At 41.7% G+C, this 21,148-nt stretch overlaps 1 protein-coding gene across 1 annotated transcript in view; it reads right to left on the minus strand.

Moving 5' to 3' along the window:
- Positions 1-21,148, minus strand: part of USH2A (usherin) — a 642,834-nt gene that overhangs the window by 8,679 nt on the left and 613,007 nt on the right. Inside the window, exons 64-68 of the mRNA XM_074351610.1 lie at positions 12,081-12,290; positions 9,997-10,235; positions 8,835-9,043; positions 4,189-4,365; positions 2,755-2,838 (exon numbers count right to left, since the gene is read on the minus strand). Coding sequence (XP_074207711.1) covers positions 2,755-2,838; positions 4,189-4,365; positions 8,835-9,043; positions 9,997-10,235; positions 12,081-12,290 — 919 coding nt within the window. The remainder of the gene's footprint in view (positions 1-2,754; positions 2,839-4,188; positions 4,366-8,834; positions 9,044-9,996; positions 10,236-12,080; positions 12,291-21,148) is intronic.

Consider the following 21,148-nt stretch of genomic DNA (forward strand, 5'->3'; position numbering starts at 1 on the left):
GCAGTTTGTCCTGTAGTGCTTGGCTGTCCTTGGGTTCAGGCTGGGGAAATGGTGTAGCAGGGTCAGTGGGTGGTAAGGAGGTGCTGCCTTGGCACGTTCCTGGGAAAGACAGTTGTGTGTGTGTGGGGGGGGGCAAAGGGATTTTTAAGAGGGTTACCAAAGTAACCTGGAGGAATGCCTGCTTCACAGCAGTGTGCCCTGGGAGCAAAGTCCTTTCTGGGCTCACGTGAGGGGCCGGAGCCCATACCAGCATTGCCACAGAGACCCCATCACACACACAGTCAGTGCTGTGTGACCCAGGGTCCCCTCACTTCATGCAACAGCCCTGTTCCTGAGAAGCTGTGTGCAAACTGGATTTTGAGCCATCAGATCACATCTCCCACTGTGGCCTGCACTTGCTAACACGCGGCCTTTACACCTCTTGTACTCCAGCCTCCCTGAAAAGCAGCAAAAGCTCTGCAAGGCACCGCTCAGATGCCCTGGGAGAGCTTCCTGCGGACGGAAATCCTTCAGCAGGAGGACCGCGAACCTTTGATTTCTAATTCAAGCGTTGAGAGCTCAATGTGATTCTCTGCACAGGAGGCTGACAAAAGTGGCTCACGCTGAGCGAGCACTTCCCCTGTGCCAGGCCCTGTGCTAATAAGGGCTTTCCAGGGATGAAGGACCGAAGGATGGGGAGTACCAGGACTGTGAAGTCTGCGGACGTGGGGAAAGCTGGAATGAGCCGAACAGACGCGGCAGGGCTTACGGGACCACTGCCGGCCAGCGTACGGCCGGGGCATCAGGCCGTCAGCCCGGCCATCCGAGCGGGAGAGGGTCTCAGACACCATCTCCAGCAGCCCGGCCCCTTGCCGGGCCCAGCTCAGAAGCCCTGGATCCACGGGGCCGCCCTGCAGGCCGGCAGACTGCGGGGGGCAGGAAGCTGCTCTTCTAAAGCCAGTGCGGAAGACGGGCGGGCAGACGGACAGACAGACAGACAGCCGCAAACGCCTCCTGGCTACACGGACCTTCGTCCCCCTTTCCAGCACCTTGAGCACAGGATGGCATGCTTGGCGCTTCACAGCCACATTCTCAAGGAGGATTAAAGGGGACACGCTCAGCGCTGGGGTGAGGATGTTAAGGGAGGGAGAGAAAGGACTAAAACTGAAGTTTGAGCCCCATGAACGGAGGGATACCGTCCGTTATAACCCTAACTCTACTTCTCATAGCTCTGTCCTTGAAAAGTCCGGGCTTCTCGGGGTCTGCGTTGCTTCATCTCTAAAATGGAGGGTTGGCGTCAAAGTTCTCATCCACTTTCAGGAGATCGGCATTCTTCTAATTAGGAAGCAATGTGTGGTGTTTGATTTTTTTAAAATCCCCACAATTTTTGGTTATGCGCTAGGAGAGTTTTCTCCATGTGGGCCACAGGGCTGTAGCTCCAGAAACTGATCTGACGGGCCTAGTGGACCCCTTGCCCCGGAGGACACAGGGGAATGAAGGCAGCCTGCCCAGGGGAAGCCTCAAAAGGGAAAAAGAACCCTCCGAACAGTCGCAGAGAAATGAGGTCTGCCTGACTTGCCTGCTTGAAGGCTGCCTTCAGGCAAGGGGACAGAAACATTTAAAAAGTTATATCAGAAAAATTAAAAGTGACTATGGATATTAGTCAGACAGTACATCTTGGAATTTTCCATAACTTCACACAGTCCTCGGTGCTCCTTCTCTCAGCAATGAAACCACTTTGTATTCATGAACCGACAGGAAATTTCTCCTGTGTTATGAGAAGCTTGAAATCAGGACAGGATGGTGTCTCTTTATCCCTTTTTTCTTTGCAAAGAACTTTTATTTTAAGGGACCCCACTCATCAAGGGAGAGGTTCACCATCAGGGTAGAGAATTCACCTGGTTGGACCTTGATTCTAAAGAAAAACCCAGCACAGAACTGGAGTCATCATAAACTGCTCCCTGTTAATTGCCTGTCTCCGGGGAAGGCATACTTCCCACGGACCGAGGAGAGGGGACTGGTGAGATTGAACAGGTGGGTCAGTCTAGGTTCTGTGCTTTTGTTCAGCGTGTGGTCCCGCCCTTGCATCAGAATCACTGGGCAGGATTCCTTTAAAGAGCAGATTCTTGGACCCTTTTGATTCTGAATTTCTGCCAGAGGCCTGGGAAAGAGATCTGGCATTTCTCTAATTTGCCCATTGAAACTGTAAACTACTGCGTATGTTAGATTCAAAGATTATGGGTAGAACTCAATTTAAAAGATGCTTTGTAAAAATTGCAATTTCATCATTTTGGCTAAATTACTTGGTATTAACAGTCAATCATAATCTCTTATAGAGGCTATAGGACAGAAATTTCCCAAGTTTACCATTTTAGGCTCTGAATCTGGAATATTATTGTTCTGATCAACACAAATTGGCATTAGAGTATTTTATCTTTTCTTCTGATCTCTTTCCTCTGAATTGCTCTATAAATTCACTTTTTTTTTTCTGGTAAATAAATTCACAAAGTTCTTTATTGCCAGAATTTGTCCTTAAAAGCTTAGTCATGTCTCCCTGCATCTACAATTCAATGATTTGGCATTTTAAGAGTATATCTTAATTCCAGGCCTAATGTAAGTTTCATGAGGACTTAAAAAAAATTTCATATGATACTTAAAACAATTTCTTCCATATGGTCTTTGCAAAGATGTATGTCTGTATAAACAAACATAAGCAACTTTCTTTAGGAAAATGAGTAGATGCTACACTAAATATAATTCGAGTTAAATGTTTACCGAATCCAGTAGAGGTATCATATTGGACCAAAGGTGTCTTAACACTTCCTTCATCTGTAGTGCAGGTGACCTGGAAAAAGAAAGCTACAGAAAAGGTAAATGACTCAGCTTTTCAACACCTACAAATAGAGGGCACAGTGTTAGAAAAGCAATGTATTACAGCATGAAAAACATCTGGACATAGGATTCCCCAGCAAGTTGTAAGTTTTCACCTAATATGCAAACTTATTTCTAACTTAAAAACTATCATGAAAAACAGCTTTTATTAGTGTAATGATAGTGTGTGTACATAAGTAACAACTAAATAAGTTCAGAGACTATATAGCAAAGGGAAAGAATTATCAGAGTAAGGGATGATACATATAGTGCATCTTGTTCTGCATCTGATCTAAACCTGTTCCTTTAAAACATACAGGTGTTCCTGGAGACCCAGAGTTTTTTTCGCTAAGCAGGAGAGCTCAAAAGGGATCTTGGAAAGCCAATGGTCTAAATAACTCTCACAATAGCCAGGACCCCGAGGGAAGGGAGTCTTGTAAGGTCACAGAGATGGTTACAGGCCTGGCCAGGAGTGGAACTGGGATCTCCCAACTGCCAGGACACCTCCCCATCCCAACACGCTGTCCAGATGACCAAGAACTCTGACCATGAAAATGTGTAGCTGAATAGTTGTGAAAATGTTATTGATAAATTTCAAATACTAAAAATGCAATCAATGCTGGAGCTATTTACCTGAATCTTTTAGCCAAAATAAATAGTACAAATTTTCAAGGAAAAAAAAACCCCACTCATTAATTCATTGTAAAAGTTTAGATTGCTTAAAATGGCCTCCCATCTATTGGTCGTGTGGCCACATTGTAGAAAATACTTCGTACCTTGCAAAGATTTTTCTCATTTTAATTTAAAAACAAGACAAACAGAAGAAGGATGTGAAATTAAACAGGGAGAAAGAATTCAGTTTTAGAGGGAAGAGAATTATTTCAAGAACAGATCCCGAGGTCGGTGAAGTAAAGCCCTTACTCAGGGTCCTTAGGATTTGGAGCCGGTCATGGCCTGATTGAGCTCAGTCTGGAGGCTGGGGATGCATCAGGAAAATCTCTCAAGTCCCTAAAAGTGTACTGTTTCTGGATACTCATGGCCTGGGGGTGCTGTTTGTCTAGTGAACACAACCAGCCCTGGGGTCTTGTTCCCGCCTGGGGACCCCCAGTCAGCGGAGGCAGCGCTCCGCGGACCGCATCGGAAACATAGCGCATCCAGCACAATCCCCCCGGAAAACCTGATTTACGCCGAGCAGTAACTTCCCCGCGAGAAGCGACCACTTAACCCAGGACACGTCAGTGGTGAGCATCTGCCGGTCACCTCTCAGGCGGATAGCGCATCTCGGAGAGCGGGAGACGCAGCTCCCTGCGCACTGAGGAACGGGAGGCGGAAACTCACTTTTGTCCGCGGTCCTCGGTATGCAGAGGGAGGTGTCCAGGCCGCTGTACACGCGCTGCCCTCCATCCGTCAGGACGAACCCCCGCAGCCGGCCGTTCAGCTGGAAGGAGCCGCTCCAGCTGACACACACCACCGACAGATTGCCGTCCACCGAGACCGGGGCGCGGTACTGGGGCGCTGCGGCGAGAAGGATGCGAGTTCGAAACATAGTTGGAAAACGGTTGTTAAGTTCTAAAATAGTTCGGAAAAAAGTTGTAAGTTCTAAAAATGGTGGTGTGTGTGTATGCTTTTTATTTTTAAAAAATGAGCAAAAACATTTTTGGTCTTGCTGAAACCCTTCATGTATTTCTTGCTGCTTAAAGAAAAACCTGGCCTTGGGGGGTGACAAGAACCAACGGGAACATGTGTAAAATGCTTTCTCAGCAATATTGCACCTGCCTTCCAAAAAAAAAAAAAAAATCAATGGAGACTGGTGTTTTATGAAATACAACTATTAACATACAATGGTTCTGCTCACCAGCCTAACCCTGGGGCTCATATTTTGTTGCATTTTCCTTTTTTTAACAGGTAAAGTATCCTTAACACTATTAACTACAGTGGATGGCTATTTTTCATATCAAATCAATATTTATTGCCACAAAGCCCCAAGGACTAGATGAAGTTAATATATTTTTTTTTCTCCAAACCAAACTGCTTAGATGGTGAATTATGTTCTTTTGGCACCCATTTATTTGTAAAGCTTTTTCTTGAACCGTTAGTTTGTTTTCTAAGATAGTTAAAAAGCCTTGCAAACAGCAACTCGTGTATAATAATTCATTGCCCTGACTAATCAATCAATAGTACAGTACATTAGTATATAATCAAGCTCAGGTCTCCTAAGTATTATATCAGACAGAGGAGCAACTTTGTGTGCATTTAGCAGGAAGGCTCTCTTTTCATTTTTTAGTTCCTTACTGAAACAAAGGAAGAACAATCCTTAACTGAGGCTCATCTTTTAAACGAGCAATTTTTGTAGAAACAGATGATGGGATATCATATCATCTTGTCAAGTCAGAAGAGATTTATTTCATGAGATCTCATCTTCTCCAAAATAATCAATACATTTGTAACAGCATTAAGATCCTTCTATGTATGAAATTGGCTTTTAAGAAAGGAAAAAAGTGAGTGGTGGAAATAAATTGGGTATTTTTTTCCCCTAAAAATTAAATCCATCGGTTGCTGATGCTAGAAAATATAACAAAGTAAGGAATAATTATACTTTTGTGATCGTAAGATTCAACCATGAAGACAAATTTGATTCTTAGCTTTCAAAATAAGGTACTTTCATAAAGCCATAGGAAAAATTTTCTGCAAATACTGAAACAAGAGCTACCGAGCTCTCTTTAAATACCTGTTTTTCTAACACAAATTTTGCCTAATATCACAATGGAACAGACTGTTGTGTTTGTGTGGCTTCACTCTGTTAATTTCAGTAGATTTCCACATCTCCTCTACATTATAACGGTACAAAGAAAATGCTTGTGAACAGCACAAAAGTAGAAAGATAGTGGCTTTACTTGCCTGGCAGGATTTGGAGATCTTCTCGAGGTAAAAGAGTGATCTAACAACCAAAATAATCAGGAATAAAGGATCTGGAAACTGAGAAAATGGTAGCAGCTACTATGCTGATAAGGTAGTAAAGTACAATGAAGTACGTGATGTGCTTTGCTTCATTTAATTCTCAAAACAGTGTTGAAAGAGTTCCTAATTATTCAGGTGAGGGGACTAAGGTTCAGAAAGATCAAATAACTTGCTTAATGTCAATAGCTGGTAGGAGACCAAGGATCTGAACCCGGGTCTGCTTAACTCCAAAGCCCGTGTTCTTTTGTTACAGTCAGTACACTTTATTTAAAGGAGCATGATTTACTAATTCACTTTTATGGGTATGTTCCATCCTATTGGTTAAATATTCAGGAGTTTTGTGAGTCAGTTATTAAACCCAGCCACTATTAAAATTAAATCATGTAAATCTACACAAAGTATATTAAAACAAAGGTAATAAATATTAAAACTTTGTAACTTCTTAATTTTTTCCCTACTTTTTATTGTTATCTAAGCTCTTCAGGCCACTAACATGTACTGTATCTGGATGGTGGAAATATTCTATAATGGGCATGATCTCTTCCCAACTCTGTGTTCAGTGCTGTCATGTTGGCAACTTTGAACTCAGCCAGGTGGGAGTATTTACACCGTGGATTGGCAAGAACTTTGAACCAGGATGTTTTTCTCTCAAGGAGGCCAGTTGTTAAACATTTACATCTTACCTCTGCTCATCCACAGAAGGTGTGGCTCAGGCAGAGAGGGCAGAATACATTGCTGATGCTTCTCCAGGCCCTTTTCTGAGTGTATATGTGACCACGTTTATAGAAAATTGCAAATACTATTTTCAAAGCATATTCTGATTTGTATTCTCTGACCCACATCTACTCTCTGCTAGTTTGTATAATAAGTTAAAAGGAGCATAAGTGATATTTAACCCTCATACGATAGCCAGTCATTGACTGTGTTTTTCCATGTCTGTGGATCCATCCTTTCTCCTTTGGTGCTACTGTAACCTTCAGCCACTTCTCCAGTGTCAAGGAAGAACCAGTGCAGGACGTCTTAAACCCGTTCACTTTGTTCTTCCAGCATAAGGAGGAAATATCTGGCAAAAACTATGCTTCATGACTAAAAAGAGAATTGGTCATAACCTGAAAACCTCACACAGCCTTCTGGCTACACATGCACAAAACGTGGAATAATTAGCACAATCGGCTTATAATTACACAGATATATATACAAATCTCCCTTGACTTATGATCAAGCTGCATCCCAAGAAACTCATCATAAATTTAAAATATCCTAAGTTGAAAATGCATTTACCACACCTCACCTAACTGAGCATCACGGCTTAGCCTCACCCACCAGGGCACAGTCCATAGTCCCACCTCAATTTTCTCTTCTGTGAATTTGGGTAATAATGGTACTTACTTCAGAGGTTTGTGGTAAGGGTTATTTGTAAAATGCTTGAACAGTGCCAGGAAAGAGCAAGTCCTCTCTAAATGTGACCCCCTGCTAATATCCTGCCATGTCGTTTCTCTGACACATTAAGGTCTTTGTATGAGACACCGGATTTTCACAAGTGTAAAACTCTTACTTCAAAAAATGTCAGTGCTGAATACTGAAGGTGAGATTATAATCTGATATAATGTTTCTGGAGAGCAAATTTGCATTAAGTAGCCAAAGCCTTAACACACTCAAAATGCTTGCTGTCGTCAGTTCCATTTGTTGAAACTCAGGAAGATAATCAGACATTCACAAAAATTTGTTCATGAAGACGTTTCTCATTGCATTTATAAAAGGAAAATAATAGGAACAACTGAAAAGCCCAACTAACTCACATGATGGAATATTATATAGCCATTAACCTGGGTGGTTAAAGAGTTTTTAATGCCATGGGAAATGCAAAAAAAATAATGTCAAGTATAAAAAGCAGATGGTGGAATTTTCATTGGAGTATGATCTCAGCCATGTAATAAAAACTCTGCAAAGGAAAGGGACTAAAGGAATGAATTATGCTGAAGTATTCATGGTGGTTGCCTCTGGGTGTGGTAGAATTATAAACAGGACAGGCTTCACGACCTGTGCAGCTGTACAGGGCCGCCCAGGTAGAAGACCCTTAGTTTGATGCTCTGCTGTCATTGTCTTGAAAATCTTAATGACTGTTGAGCAAGGGGCTCCATATTTTCATTTTCCAGTGGACCCCACAATTTACATAGCTGGTTCGGATTATAAGTACTAATTTTATTCTCAATCCTTTTTTCAGCTGCGATTTTTAAACAGTAGATACATAAACGTCATAAAATATGAAAAGAAGTTATTCTGTGGACACGTAAGGAGGCCCTAATTAATTCGCTGATTGCCCTTCTCTGCAGGCGGCGGCCCTTTTGCTCTTCCTGACAGTGCCTCACCCCAGTTCCTTCTGGAAATGCTAGCGATCACGCTGTGCCATTTGAGAGGAAACAGAGTGACAAACTTCTTTAAAAAGTCCTCTCACAGACATAGAAAACAAACTTATGGTTAGCAGAGGGGAAGGGGGTGGGAAGGGATAAGCTGGGAGTTCCAGATTTGCAGATACTGACTGGTATTTATAAAATAGATAAACAGGTTCATGCTGTATAGCACAGGGAACTGTATTCAAAATCTCGTAGTAGCTTACGGTAAAAAAGAATATGAAAGCCAATGTATGTATGTTCCTGTATGACTGAAACATTGTGCTGTACGCCAGAAACTGACACAACATTGTGAACTGACTGTACCTCAGTTTAAAAAAAAAACTCCCCTCAAGTGCTTGTCTGTTTTCCTCTTACCCATGAATTAACTTTCTCTATGTTGGTTTTCATCCCATTGCTACATGAATGCTTTTCCAAAATTCACTCTTGATCTCCATATTTTTTGAGCCAATGGGCATTTTTTTCCCAATGGTCACCCTCACTGATGTCTCAGTAGCAGTCAATGGAACAGAAAACGCTGTCCCTTTAGTTAACTGTCTCCCCAGCCTTTCCAGACCGGCCTCCCCCACGCTGTCCTCTACCCCTTTGGCTTGTGTGGCCGCCACTTCTACTCACGTTCTTTCTGGGTCACGAAGCTGGTCCATTCAGAGGCCGTGCTGCCCGCCTCGTTGTGGGCCACCAGCCTCAGCTGGTAGCTGGTGTAGGGCTGGAGGCCCCCGACGCTGGCCCTCTGCCCGGGCCCCGTGTGCTTTGTCTCTGCTCGGCTGGGAGTGCAGGGGGTGGCCGAATCCGGGGGGCAGGCCATGTGGAGCTGGAGCTCGTAGCTGGGATGAGAGTGGACCGATAAAGAGAAGACAGGTAGTAGGGTTAGTCTAAGGTTCTCTCTCTCTCTCTCTTTTTTTAGCATGACTTCTGTTTTATTTTATTTTATTATTTTATTTTTGAGGACGTGAGGGAGTAATTAAGTTCATTTATTTATTGACTTATTTATTTTTTAAGTGGAGGCACTGGGGATCGAACCCTGGACCTTGTGCAAGGTAAGCACCCACTCTCCCACTGAACTATATTCACCCCCCACCCCCCACCATCTAACTCTCTTTTAAACTTGGTGATATTCTGTGAGAAGACATCTTGTTTTCACAGAACTACCAGCTCTTTAAAATTTCCATCTGCGGGAGACTGCTCTCAGAAACACTTTATTTAAACGCCACTGGAACAGGCAGCGGACATAACCAGAGAAGTGATAAGCGACGCCACGTGTGTACGCGTGTTGCCGTCTGCCCAGCACTGAGGAATCCTTGCTGGTAGCGATCAGATCATTCTCTTTTTAGAGGAGAGATAAAATTGTTTTCCTCTGTCGAAAATAAAGGATATCGTTTTTCCCTTAAGATTACTTTGAATGAAATAACGTCTTAGTTCTTTCAAACAGGGGCTGATCATGACATTTTAAATTAGATCAAGGAAATTCTGACTTAGCAGCCACTGAAGTTCCTTATGTGGCAGCTGCGCCCTGTAGGATGAAACATGCCAGTGAGGGCAGAGCCTTTCTGGGAATGGAAGCACATTGCATCGTCTTTCTTATTTAAAGATAGTTCACATTTCTATCATTAGTTGATTTTATGATTGAAATACTTTGCAGGGAACGTTACCACTCAGATCAATTTTTTTGGTCTGTTCTGCTATAGGTGGCTGTTCAGTACGGAAGACCCCCTGGGGGAGTGTGGGTATTTGCATGTCTTATTGTGGTTTATTTGTCCTTCTGGCTTCCCCATGCTACCTTTGAATGACACCATTGGGGAACTGGGGGGGACTCCACTGGAAGGAGGCTGTTCTCGAGGCCAGCATCTGGATCTGGGGAGAGGACAGTCCTGCAGGCGGAGCCGGAGGGGTTCTCAGCTCAGCTGTTGGCCCTTTGCTGCAACAGTTGAAGCAGGTGCAGGCCTCCACCCCGATGGAGTACGTCGTGAAGGGCTGCAGGCCGTGAAGAGTCTGCTGGGTGGCCGTGCCTTCAGACAGCTGCAGGAGGAGAGGGGAGACGGGATGCGGCCGTGTCACAAACCACAGCAGCTGATTCACTTCTACCAAGGATCACACCTTCTGTGAATAGGGTCCCACCCTGGTCACTCTGGGAGCTGCACTGCGGCCTCTAGCACAACACTTCCCCTCAGGAGTGACCCAGCCAGCTGGAGAGGCATGGCTTCAACGTGCAAAAAAGGCAATGAAATAAAAGTTAGACAGAAGTTTGGAGTAACACGAGAGAAGTCACAAGGCACAACATTGTCCATTACCATAGAAAGACATTAGAAAATGGTGCAAAACTCACAAAATATTGACCAAATTCCGTGACCCTCAGAAGGATGCCCTTTTCGGAAAACAAAATCTACCTGTAAGTTACATTTCTAAGTCAACACTCACTGAGGTCCTTATTCTCCCATTGTTACTGGCATCTAATTTTGGGGTCAAAAATCCCCTCTAATCTTCCCAAATCTTAGAGTTGAGTATTTAAGAACTTGAAATATATGCTTTATATATTTATATATATTTGAGAGTTTGAAAGTTCATGTCTCCATCCAAGGTTATTGATTTGCATGAAATATAGTATTTTTCTTCAATTACCTTTGTTGTATTATAAACTTTTTGATTTGGAGCAAATTTTTTTTTAACTTATTGGGGTTTCATTAAGTGCTCTTGGAAACAGAAGAGCTCAGAAACTGGGAAACTAATTTTCACATTGACATAAGCGATGTATAATTAAGAAGAGTTACCTGCTGTTTAAAAAAATGCGTACAGTGCACTCCAAATATAAATTATTTTAGTTTATTAATATTACCATTTTATAAGTGTGGATAATCAAGGGTTGATTGTATTTACATCATCTATATTTATTGACTACAAAGCCTTGTAGAAAATATGCTAATATTTCTTTAACATTCAACACAAGACTTCCTTGCATGTGAGCTATCTTTTGAAATTATATTTCAATACCTGGCTCGCTGGCCTCAGAGGATTTCTCCACACTTGCCAAAACTGCTCCCTAAATTGGTCTAAATAATTTATAACGTAATACTGGGATCTGCGAAGTTTCTCTATGAGCTTTGTGGGAACAAAGTATCATAATCTATACTTTTTCATGAGAAACGTGAGAGTGACACAAGGTGTCCTGCAGAGAAAAGAGACTTCATCCCACTGGTTCGTCGTCTCTTCATTTAAATTACGCAGGAACTGGTCTGGCTGATTATGAGTGTCCTTCCACCCAGTGGCTTGTCCAAAATCGAAAGACGATTTTCCCCCACAGTCCATTTTGCCTCCTCCACGTGCCCCAAGTGTGTTACCACACAGACAGTGAGCTGTTCTGCTGTCTCTTCCAAAGAGCTGGAACTTTCTCGAAGTCATCAAACACTGAGTTTTCAGTGTATTACTAGAGAGTTGCTCATGCCAAAATGGGGACTCCGAGGGTAGCCTTCCTGTGCTCTTTTCCTTTTTCATGTTAGCACTTACGCCACCACCGAAGACTATTTGTTGGCTCCTTAGTATAAGCCATGACTATGTCAAGTGCTTGACATGTGTTTTCTAATTAAATTAACTCACCTAATTTGATGATCTCTAAAGTCTTAGGTTTCTTACGTGATTTGCAGAGTCTTTAATCACACCTTTAGCCCTTCCTTCCCTGAGCATTGACGTATCTTCTGGATGTTTCCCAATGCTATTTTTTCACAGAAGGATCTTTGTGCTTCTCAGGGCACCACAGGGCAATTGAGAACAGATGGAGAAGAAAGAAGGAGCGAGGGGAAGAAAGAGCAAGGGCATCAAGGTATAGTATTATTTTTTAAAAAATAAACCGGTCAAAGTACTGCTACTCACCACCGTCTGGGCCCCGCTGGTGTCGCTGGAGAACAGTCTGTAGAGACTGACGATCCCGTTGGGCTTCCGGGGGGCACTGATGTCAGCCACTGCGTGGGTGGGAGAGACGGCATGGAACTTGGGGGCCCCGAGACCTTCTGGCGGGGCAGGCCCGGTTCTACACCGCGTCCAGCGGCTGGGGGCTTTTCCTGCTGAATTCACAGCCCAGACCTCCAAAGAGAAATCAATGAGACCAGTCAAAAGCAAGATAACCTCAGGCTGCAAACAAGTTGCCAACTCAGAGCCGCCAAGCACAAGCTGGTCTTACAACTTTGTTTTCTTTTGGTGGGGGCAGGTAATTAGGTTTAATTGTTTATTTATTTTTAACAGAGGTGCTGGGGATTGAACCCAGGACCTCGTGCATGCTAAGCACACGCTCTACCATTGAGCTGTACCCTCCCTCCTGGTCTTGCAACTTTGTAATCACAAAGGAGGGCAGGTCCTCCCTCTTCCTTGCCTTTGAACACCGGACCACTGAGGAGGCTGACTGGAGCCCCAGTTTTGCGACGGGCTGGGCTGATTAAAGCCTAATTGGAAACTGCTCGTCTCTGTGCTGGGCACCGAGCAATTCTGTCAACTTCTGCAAACTGCATGGATCTGCAGACTCCATAAAACTCAGCAATTCTTAAACCCCGTCCCCATCAAATCTGCATGAAAATTAAATCTTCCTTTCATTAAGGAGGGAATAAACATATGGAAGGATGTATAATCTTATTTATCAAAAACCATTTGTATAATTAAACACGAATATCCTAAAAGGTTGCCTTAGGTCATCATTTGCATGAGTAAGTAATTTGTAGGGTGTCAGGTACAATAGACAGAAGAGATGGATGTGTGAGTGTGTAGGGTTAAATTAGACCCAATAACAGCCAGCTACACAGTGATCAATCAGGATGATAGATCTAAATGGCAATCCAAGCAGACTGTCTGCATGTTTAGGAGTGGGAGTCCTCCTTAGTAAGCTTTCGTGCTGTGTGAATCTAACTTCAGGAAATTTTCTCCTCACTTAGTGTCTTTGTGTGTGTGTGTATATATATATACAAATATTATAATATACACAATATATAGTATATACAATACTTATATATAAATATTAATATATTCATTTTTATAAATAAATATTACAGAGATTTTCAGTAGTTAGACCAACTCCTATCAGTGTTTCCATACTTCTTTTGGGGTAGATTTCTTTGTAAAAGTAAAATTTCTGATGTTGAATTGCTCTTGGATTGCTGTCAAATGCCAACCTCCAGCCTCTTGCTGATAGGATTGCCAGAAGCATCCCCCACCCTTTTTCTTTTTTCAGTTTTACTGAGAAATAATTGACATACATGCCTCATTCTAAAAAGAAGTAACTAACCTACTTACATAGCAGGAACTGCTCTTTTTAGAGCTCTGATACATTTCTCTCATCGTTTGCATAATAGTCACTCACATTTGTATAAATTCTGTACTTTACAAAGCACTTTAACACATGTTAGCTGACTTAGTCCTCACATCACCACCTTGTGGGGTGGCTGAAGAAGGTATTATCAGCCCCTCTTACAGATGAGGAAGTCGAAGCTCTGAAATGTCACTCTCTTGTCCAAGGTGACAGGAGTCACAAAAGCTGAAACTAGAATTCTGCTCACCAGTGAACTCTTCCATCGCTCTTTCCAGTAAACTGTGCTTTTGATTTTTGTGTCATCCATACGGATAAAAAATAAGAGACTCAGGATCATGAATATTAAGTGACTCGTGTGTAGACAATTACCTGCAGTTCTGGATTAGGTAAAGTCTCTTAGCTTGTGAGAGTAAATAGACATGGCCAGGTCGTCTCAAGTGATGGAGGTTTACTTTGATAGGCACAGGGAGGCAAGGAGCAAGAAACTGTCTTAACAATGGGAGAGCCAGGCTCCCTGGAAACCAGGGTCCAGGGCAGAGCAGAACTGCGGCTGCTCTTAGCATCTCTTCCGAAATGGCCAAGGCCAGTCTTGCAACAGGGTACGGGGAGCTGCAGGGGGTGGCTGGTGAAGAGGCCAGATTTCAGGGCTGATGTGAAAGTCCTGGACCCCTCAGTCTGCTCCACACTGACCTCTTTTACTGCAAGTATCTTTTCAGGGGGAGTAGGGGGACATTTTTGATCACACAGTGATGGCAAAGTCTGAAAAGGAGATATTCTTGAGAAAGGGATACAAAATAAGGTACACAAATTGGTATCAAATGCTTTGCCATGAGTAGGGCTTTGGTGATTTAAGGGCACATAGAATTTTAGTGGGGGCCACAATGGATGGAGAAGAAAACAAGGAGGAAAGTGCAACTAGGTGTGATAAAATAAAAATTAGCAAGTTGCCAGTTAATTACTAAGCACCAAATACTAGCAATAGCAAGGCTTTTTAATGCTGGTGTTGGCAGACAGGACTGAACCTCATGCTTTTCTGCATTACATGAGCTTTTACTGGGTGGAGTCCTATTTCCAAAATTCAATTTAATCCATGGTAATCTAAAACACTTGAGTCTCAATAATATAATGTCTTGCTGTATTTCTTTAGAAATATTCTCTCCTAGAAACCAGACAATACAGAATTCCCCACCAGTAACTGGGAATGTAGGTGGGGTCTAGTGTCTTTTGTCTTTGACAGGAGACCTTCATAATACAGTGCTTTTTTCCCCCGAGCCTTTCATTTTAGTATTCAATCAATTTGAGATCAAAATAGCATTCATATAAATCAACATGCTTATGCAAAGCAGGAGCAGCCTATTTACATGAGCTCTTCTGCAAATGAAAGCAGTTACAATGAAGAGAAAGCCGTGGTCCTACAGCATTATGGATCTGATAAAACTCGCACCACAAGGCAGTCTCTTAGACCAAATCACCAGCAGACAAGTAAAAAAAAAGACACCACCAATGATATTCTCTAAGTCCTTTATCCAAAAGTCCTTGTGGATTTTTGTCTACGCCCAGCTAAACAAGAGAGAAAGGAAGTGACGTATAGTTTGAGGTTCAGGATAAAAAATACTAACAGATTATGCTTATGATTTATTTCTTCTGAGAAACCACGGTCCCAAGACTTGGGTCCATGGTTTATATGGTGGAGAAAGAAAAAGCAGAGCTCTTGCATGGGAAAATCTGAGTAACATGCCCTGATCTTTTATTTTTAATGAACCCATATAAAAATCGAGAAATGAAATATCTTGAGAAGAGACACAGGGTGGCCCACTTAGTGTATCTCTACGTGTTCTATCTGTCTATCTTCTACCACCTACCTGTTACCTAACTGATAAGCCAATGCAACTGGTTTGTAACCCAAGAGTCCTTCACATGACTATTGACTATGTCAACAGTGTGTGAGCTACTCACAGAAAAGAAGGGACATTTTAAGAGTCAGGAACAAAAGTACAGCTTATGAATTCTGTGGCCAAGAGAAAAAAGAGTAAGGATACTTTTCATCTTTTGTTCATTCAGAATATCCTCATGCCCACAGTATCCAGTTGAACTAACATATTTATTCTTTTATAATAAAAAAAATTAAAGGTGATTAAAATTTCCACTGAAGTAACTTATTATTTGGATTTAATGAACACTTGTACATGTGTGTGTACAGACAGACAGACACACACATTATAACTATAAGTGTTAGGAACTTCGCAGTGCAGAGCTGTTAAAAATGAGATCATACTAGGACTAGCCGAATTGGAGTGCTCTCCTCTCTAAAGTTTCGGTTGAAACCATGAAAGGAGGTACAATGTAAGAAGATGTCACAGAAAACACAGATTAACTATTTGAATAAATTAAAAATAACTAAAATGATCTAACCACAAATTCTATAATTGAGTAGTGAAAAATAAATTAATATGTTTCAATTTATTTTCAATGTAATTTTTGTTATCTAACTAGTGACTATTACAATCTTTATGCTGTTGTCCATTAAAAAATAAAATTATTCTTTTATTTACCCTCTGCCTACCTCCCCAGCCCCCTGGACTAATCACTGTATTTTGCTTTAAAAAGTTTTAATTACAAGAAATGTCAACATCTGTGACCAAGCTGTCCAAATCTCATTGCTGTGGAAACAATGGGTTCAATTGTTTGTCCTGTGTCCTTTCTAACTGCCTCTTAGAAGTCCTCCTTCAGAGGGGTCTTTGTCAAAATGTGTGTCTTGGCTACGATCATCAAAATCATTTTGGGTTCCCAGAACAGAGTGTCTGGTGAAAAGATCTTGGAACCTGCCTTTTAAACACATTTCCAAGTGATTCTTCTGCCCAGTCTTGTTATTCGCTACAGAACCAGGTACAGAAATCTAGGCACCAGACATTTTTTTTAAGTTCTACTCACGTGATGTCTCTTTAGGGTTGCACTTTGCATGACTTTTGTCATTGCCTTCAGTCATTCAAATAAGCACAAAGCACGTATCTGTTTGAGTATGTTACAGCTGCAATAGTCATCACCGAGTTCATCACCGTGGCCACGGTTCCAAACAAAACCAGAGTGCACTGGCCTTGGAAGAACCACCTCTTGCTGCCTCGTTTTCATTCCAGGTGCAAATTTCTTGAAACACCAATATTTCTGGAACTTGTTGGGTCTGTTTTTTTCCTTGCAGCCCAGATGAATGTTATTAATTATTCAAAATGCTCTTCATTCCTCTCACCCAAACTTTCTCCTAATTTTATTCCCAAAGGAAAGCAAGGATTCACGAACAGAAGCATTTGTAATAAGTTTTGTAAAAGAGAAAGAGAAGGAACCATGACTCGGCTGAGGATGGGAAAAGGGGAGATGTGTCAGATATTCTCCACATAGAGTGGCGGCCCACTGGGTGCTTACCTTACTGGACTAGTTATTCTTTTTCTGTTTCTTTTTTTGTCAGTGGAGGTCCTGGGAACTGAACCCAGGACCTTGTGCATGCTAAGCACACATTCTACCACAGACCTCTACCTGCCCCCCTCCCAGAGCTACTTATTCTTTACTGCAATTTCCACACTTAACTAACTATAAAGTAGTTTTCATTTTAATGCTTTGTCTCACTCAGTGGCTCGTAAGTTTCTGAAACAGCATTTCCTAGGACTGATGTTTTCCAAGTGCAGTCTTAGTGCAAAGAGAAACTTTTGCTGTAAATTTTTAGGTTTACTGATGTGTTTTTCCTTTATCATATCATAAAAAATCTCCTTACTTGTAAAAATATTTTACGATTCTTTTGGCCGAGGAAATGCCACGTCTCGATAAGACCAGGAGAACATACCTGGTGATGCCTTCTGTACTGTCAGCATCCAGCTGATGTCTGCTTGGTCCTGTATTTGCAATCATTTTCCATATAGAAAAGAACCACAGGCATAACCAAACTTAGCCAGCGATCTTTCACAAAAACGCTCTAATCTGTTGGCTCCTAGTGTAAGTGATGGTGGCTGTCCTTGTCCTTGGAGTGATTTGAGATTTTGCTCTTTTTTTTTTCCCCAGGCTGTTTATTATAAATTGTAGTATAACTGTTATTCTCAGAGGACTGACATGGGGAGGGTTTTTTTTCAGTTTTCTGTAACTTCTGTGACTTGCTATAACATCCTTCTGGTGGAATAATGACAGTTTTTGATAAAACAAAAATATTTCAACAATATTGTTTTATATCCAGCAGTGCTAGGGAGGCAACATCATTGTTTATAAAAAACCAGGGAATGTGAATATATTTTCATGACAATTCACATCAGAAATAGACAAAAATCTGACATGAACAGCCATGCCAGTAATTAATAAGAAGAGTAAATAGGTTGCATGTTAACAGGCAAACAATTAAATTATTTGTTTCCTAGGGGCATGTAATGAGATTGTTATCACATTCCCAGGAGAGAGACAAATAGATATTAAAAAGGTCTTTCCGATACCTGTATTGGCTAAGGCCAACAGCTAATTCAATAGATTCGATCAAAATCACCTCTTCTTTCACGGCTCCTGATTTATGACTTTGGCTGTAGGGAGTCATCACTCATTGCAGTTTGCTCCCCAGCGCTCATAAATTATGCCTCATAAATAAAAAGATACAATCAAGGAAATCATATCAATTCATCCACAACCTTGGAGTCTATTTTCCCGTGGCTCTTGGGCTAAAGCTTCTTTAAAAGGGTAGCTTCTCGTGGGTTTTGAATATGTTCAAAGAGCAACATGGCAAAATGGGCTTCGCCAGAACTGTGGTTAGGAGAGACTCACGGCTAAAAAGAGGAGGCAATAAATCTCAAATGATGTGATAACAAATTTTATTTTTTTTTAATTTCGTGAACAGTCCTGCAGGCTGCAGTCGTAAAGGAATAATTTGCAGAAAAGCTCTGTGTAGCGGTCTAACTATCTACCTATCTGATTTTCTTTCATCATCAAATGGACTTTCTTCAGCATCTCTGTTTGTATGGTGCTTTGCAGGGTCCATTCTAGTTACGCTTTTACAGATACGGTCCTTGCATACCAGGCTCCTTTAATCTAAAACGCTTTGGATCAGGCAAGATGAAACATGATTTTAATTGAATTCTGGGACCCAGGGGAAGAAGGGAACAGCAGAACATTGTCTTCCTTTCTACTGGCACTTTTGAAATTCAGAGCTGTGAAGCTAGTAAAGAGATTACAAGACATTCTCCTTGCCAGAAAGGGTGCCTTCCGTCACTCCTGCTTAGCACCCAGCCTCGCCCTTCAGAGGCGCTCGATAAACATGAATGGCTCTCTTCTGAAATACGAGGAAGGGAAAACTGGCTTCAGGATCACTGGGAAATACTGAGATTAGCTTCCATTTGATGTTCACAATGATAATGAAAATTTGAAATTGATCACATACTTGCCCAGGGAGTTTGTGGAACCCTGCATGGAAAGGCTGTTTCTGCAGAGAATAGCCCCAAAGTGAAGTGATGGAAATGACCACAGTCATCACGGCACTTGTACCGGCTGCCACTTACCACACTTAAAACAATAGTACATGTTATGCAGAGGCAAATACTATTCAAATACTTTCCATACCACTCTAAACATGTGTAAACACACTTGAATTCCATTATGTTAACTAAAATAATAACTACACCCTACAAATATAACATCGGAAACATATCCTTTCTCCACAATTAGTTGCTAGAGTAAGCTAAGCTCACAATCACCAATTATGACTAACATCTCTAGAAATGATAGCATAGCTAACCAGGTCAGATTATTATTTATCATCCATTAATTTGACAGACTCCGATGGAGCCCCTCTGTGTGCCAGACACTACTCTACGAGCGGGGATACAACAGTCAACAAGACTGGAGTTAACACCCTAGTAGGGAGAGGCAGTCAGTGAACACAGAACAAAAAGGTAATGATCTGTGCTGGAAAGGAAACAACTTACAGTGCATACACTATACAGCACAGAATGATGTAGCAGAGAATGGGTGAACTGTTCAGGATGCATTCTCAGGAGGTAATAATCAAGCTGGGATATTAATGGCAAGAAGAAGGACACCAGACAAAGATCTGGGGAAGAACATTCTGGGCAAAGGAAAAGCAAGTGCAAAGGCCCTGAGGCTGGATTCTTGGATTTTCAAAAAGGCTGGTGCGGCTGAACTTGGAGAGTAAAGTTCAGAGAGTGATGAGATGAGGACAGAGGTGGACAAAAGTCAGACCAGGAAAGACCTCATGGAACCAGAAAGAAGCCTGCATTTTATGGAAGGCCAAGAGGAGTCGGGGTGGTGGTGGGCTGTTTCCCATTAAGGGAGGGACTTTATTTACATTATACAAGGATAACTAGATATTGAATAATTTCTATATATTTCTATCTTAAATTTTAATTTTACACATACAAGACCGTCTCCCGGCTTTTAAATTAACTTACTTAAAGTTCACAGCAACCCTATAAGGTGGGTCTTTTCATTCCAATTTTATAGGTGAGGAAACTGAGGCTTAGAGAGTAAATTACTGGCCAAGGATACAGGGCCAATAAACCACGTAGCCCAGATTACAACCTAAGTCAGTTTATCTTGGCAGGGTCAGGAGTTCATGCTCCTATTGCGGGGGGACTGGATTTGGGGCAGAACATCTGGACCTGAGTTCTAACTCTTGCCATTTTCTGACTAGGTAACTTGCTCTATCATTTAGTTTTCTGATGATACAGAAGAAATAATTATCTACCTTGCAAGGCTATTCTGAGATTTATGTGCAATAAAATTGCTATAAATTTTGAGGGATGGGGTGGTGGATAAGTACATTTATAAATATTTTATTAAAATTTTGAAAGCCCCAGAGTTGTACACAAATGCAGTTTGGAGCCACCAGAGGGTGAATTTAAGAACACAGTCTTTGGAACCTGAATTTCAAGGTTCAAATTTGAGTTCTTCTGCTCACCAGCTGTATTCTTGGGTATGTTAACCAGTCTCGCAGTGCCTCGGATTCCTAAGTGTTATTGTTCATAATAATCCTTATCTCAAATGATTATTATGAGTTAAAGCATGCGAAGTTTTTAACACAGTCCTTAGCACACAGCAAGCATTAAATAAAGAATGATGGTTATTATTATGTTATTTGTGTGGAAAGTCAGGAGAGAGTGACTTGACTGCTTGGGAGAGAAAGAGAGACTAAACAGCAATTCTATAACTCACTTCTGGGTCCATTTAGCTGTGATAAATCAACAACAGATTTGAAAACCCTCACAGCATCCTGAGGTTTGCCCACAGCTCTCTGTGTCTCTGTCTCCAGGTACTTCTCCACTCTAGAACTCAGAGTTAGAATAAATAAAGCCTGGCTTTTCCAAAATATTACTTCTACATCAAAATTTGTTGACTGGATGGCATCCTCTACATACCTTATTATTAACTAAAATTTCTCAAAAGCACCCCAAACTATGAGAAAAGGAAACAGTGGAGCAATTCAATGGATTCTTCAAAGAAAAGAAATCCATTTCCAGTTTCCATTGCAAATATGCCTTTGGGAGAGAACTGTACAATCTCCTAGACACCTACAGGCATCTTAGTCATGATCAGATAGATAAATCAATTTACAAGAGAAAACCTCGACCATCTTCTTAAAGATTTCAATTGAAGGCATCTGATTTAC

The sequence above is a fragment of the Camelus bactrianus genome, chromosome 23 (genome assembly GCF_048773025.1).
Source record: "Camelus bactrianus isolate YW-2024 breed Bactrian camel chromosome 23, ASM4877302v1, whole genome shotgun sequence".
NCBI lineage: Eukaryota > Metazoa > Chordata > Mammalia > Artiodactyla > Camelidae > Camelus > Camelus bactrianus.